The sequence below is a fragment of the Aplysia californica genome, unplaced genomic scaffold, assembly GCF_000002075.1.
Source record: "Aplysia californica isolate F4 #8 unplaced genomic scaffold, AplCal3.0 scaffold00104, whole genome shotgun sequence".
In the NCBI taxonomy this organism is placed as follows: Eukaryota; Metazoa; Mollusca; class Gastropoda; order Aplysiida; family Aplysiidae; genus Aplysia; species Aplysia californica.
The window spans coordinates 1,360,552-1,361,759 of record NW_004797374.1 but is presented as its reverse complement, the minus strand read 5'-3'; the positions used below and the strand labels follow the sequence as shown (position 1 = coordinate 1,361,759).

Below are 1,208 nucleotides of genomic sequence, written 5' to 3'. Positions count from 1 at the left end.
ACTGCAGGACGACAACGCCACGCCATATCGCGCACGCGTCGTGGGGGACTTCCTGCAGCAGCGAGCTGTCACCTGCATGGACTGACCAGCTTGTAGTCCGGATTTGAACCCAACAGCAAACATTTGGGATCACATTGACCGGTGGATAAGGGACAACCACCCTCTTGCACAAAACCGTCAACAACTCTTGGACTACCTCGTCCAGGAGTGCAGAATCTACCCCAACAAGTTCTCCGAAGGCATGTCCTGTCCATGCATCGACGCTGTGCCGAGTTTTTGATCAAACAAAGTGGCTACATCCACTATTGACCATGTTCATGAAGAACTTTGGCTGTTCAAACATTTGAAATCCGACCAGGGTGACTAAAACTCATTTTACATAAACTTCTCGTTGTTGTTGAAATCTGAAATTGTTCAAACTTAATCTAGAGAGTCGAAAGCATCTTTTGTGAAAAAAAATGAATAAATTCGGTTCAACAGTTCTTCTGTAATCTTTCTTTTAATGTTCGTTCCTTGACTTTTTTGTGCGAGTATCTATCTATCTATCTATCTATCTATCTATCTATCTATCTATCTATCTATCTATCTATCTATCTATCTATCTATCTATCTATCTATCTATCTTATCGTCATCGTTGTTATTATTAACTATTATCATTAATTTTTATTATCATTCCCTTTACTTTTCAGGTGGACGAGCATGACTGTCTTTTGTGTATCAAATACACACTCCGAGTAATGGTGAGACAGCTTTGTGTTTGATCCAAAAAGCATAGAAATAAATCATAATACTAGATTCTAGTTATTTCTTCACTGTGAAAATACAATATATTGATAAATCTAATTTATTTTATTTCTTGTGGGAAATGGCTACTGTAACGACGTTTTTTAAAATAAATGAGCTAATAATGTTTCAGTTTCGTGATAGATTGTTAGATAGATAGATAGATAGATAGATAGATAGATAGATAGATAGATAGATAGATAGGCTATCTGCTCTCTGACTTTCCCCAGCACGCTCGAGAGGAACTGATAGAAGACAACAGTGGCCTGCTGACAGTGGCATCTTGTTTGTTGAGTAACTTCTCCAAGTCACGAGTCACGGCGCTGGAGGTGAGTACATGTCGCTTTGTCTTTCCCACTGTTGGTCTGTTTGTTGGACTAAAATATGCATATACTCTTTCTCTCTCTCTCTCTCTCTCTCTCTC

At 38.9% G+C, this 1,208-nt stretch overlaps 1 protein-coding gene across 1 annotated transcript in view; it reads left to right on the top strand.

Annotated features, from left to right (window-relative positions):
* LOC101862491 overlaps positions 1–1,208 on the top strand; it is a gene marked incomplete in the record, with an annotated part of 31,463 nt that overhangs the window by 24,137 nt on the left and 6,118 nt on the right. Inside the window, 2 exon segments of the mRNA XM_013080895.2 lie at positions 691–741; positions 1,015–1,113. Coding sequence (XP_012936349.1) covers positions 691–741; positions 1,015–1,113 — 150 coding nt within the window.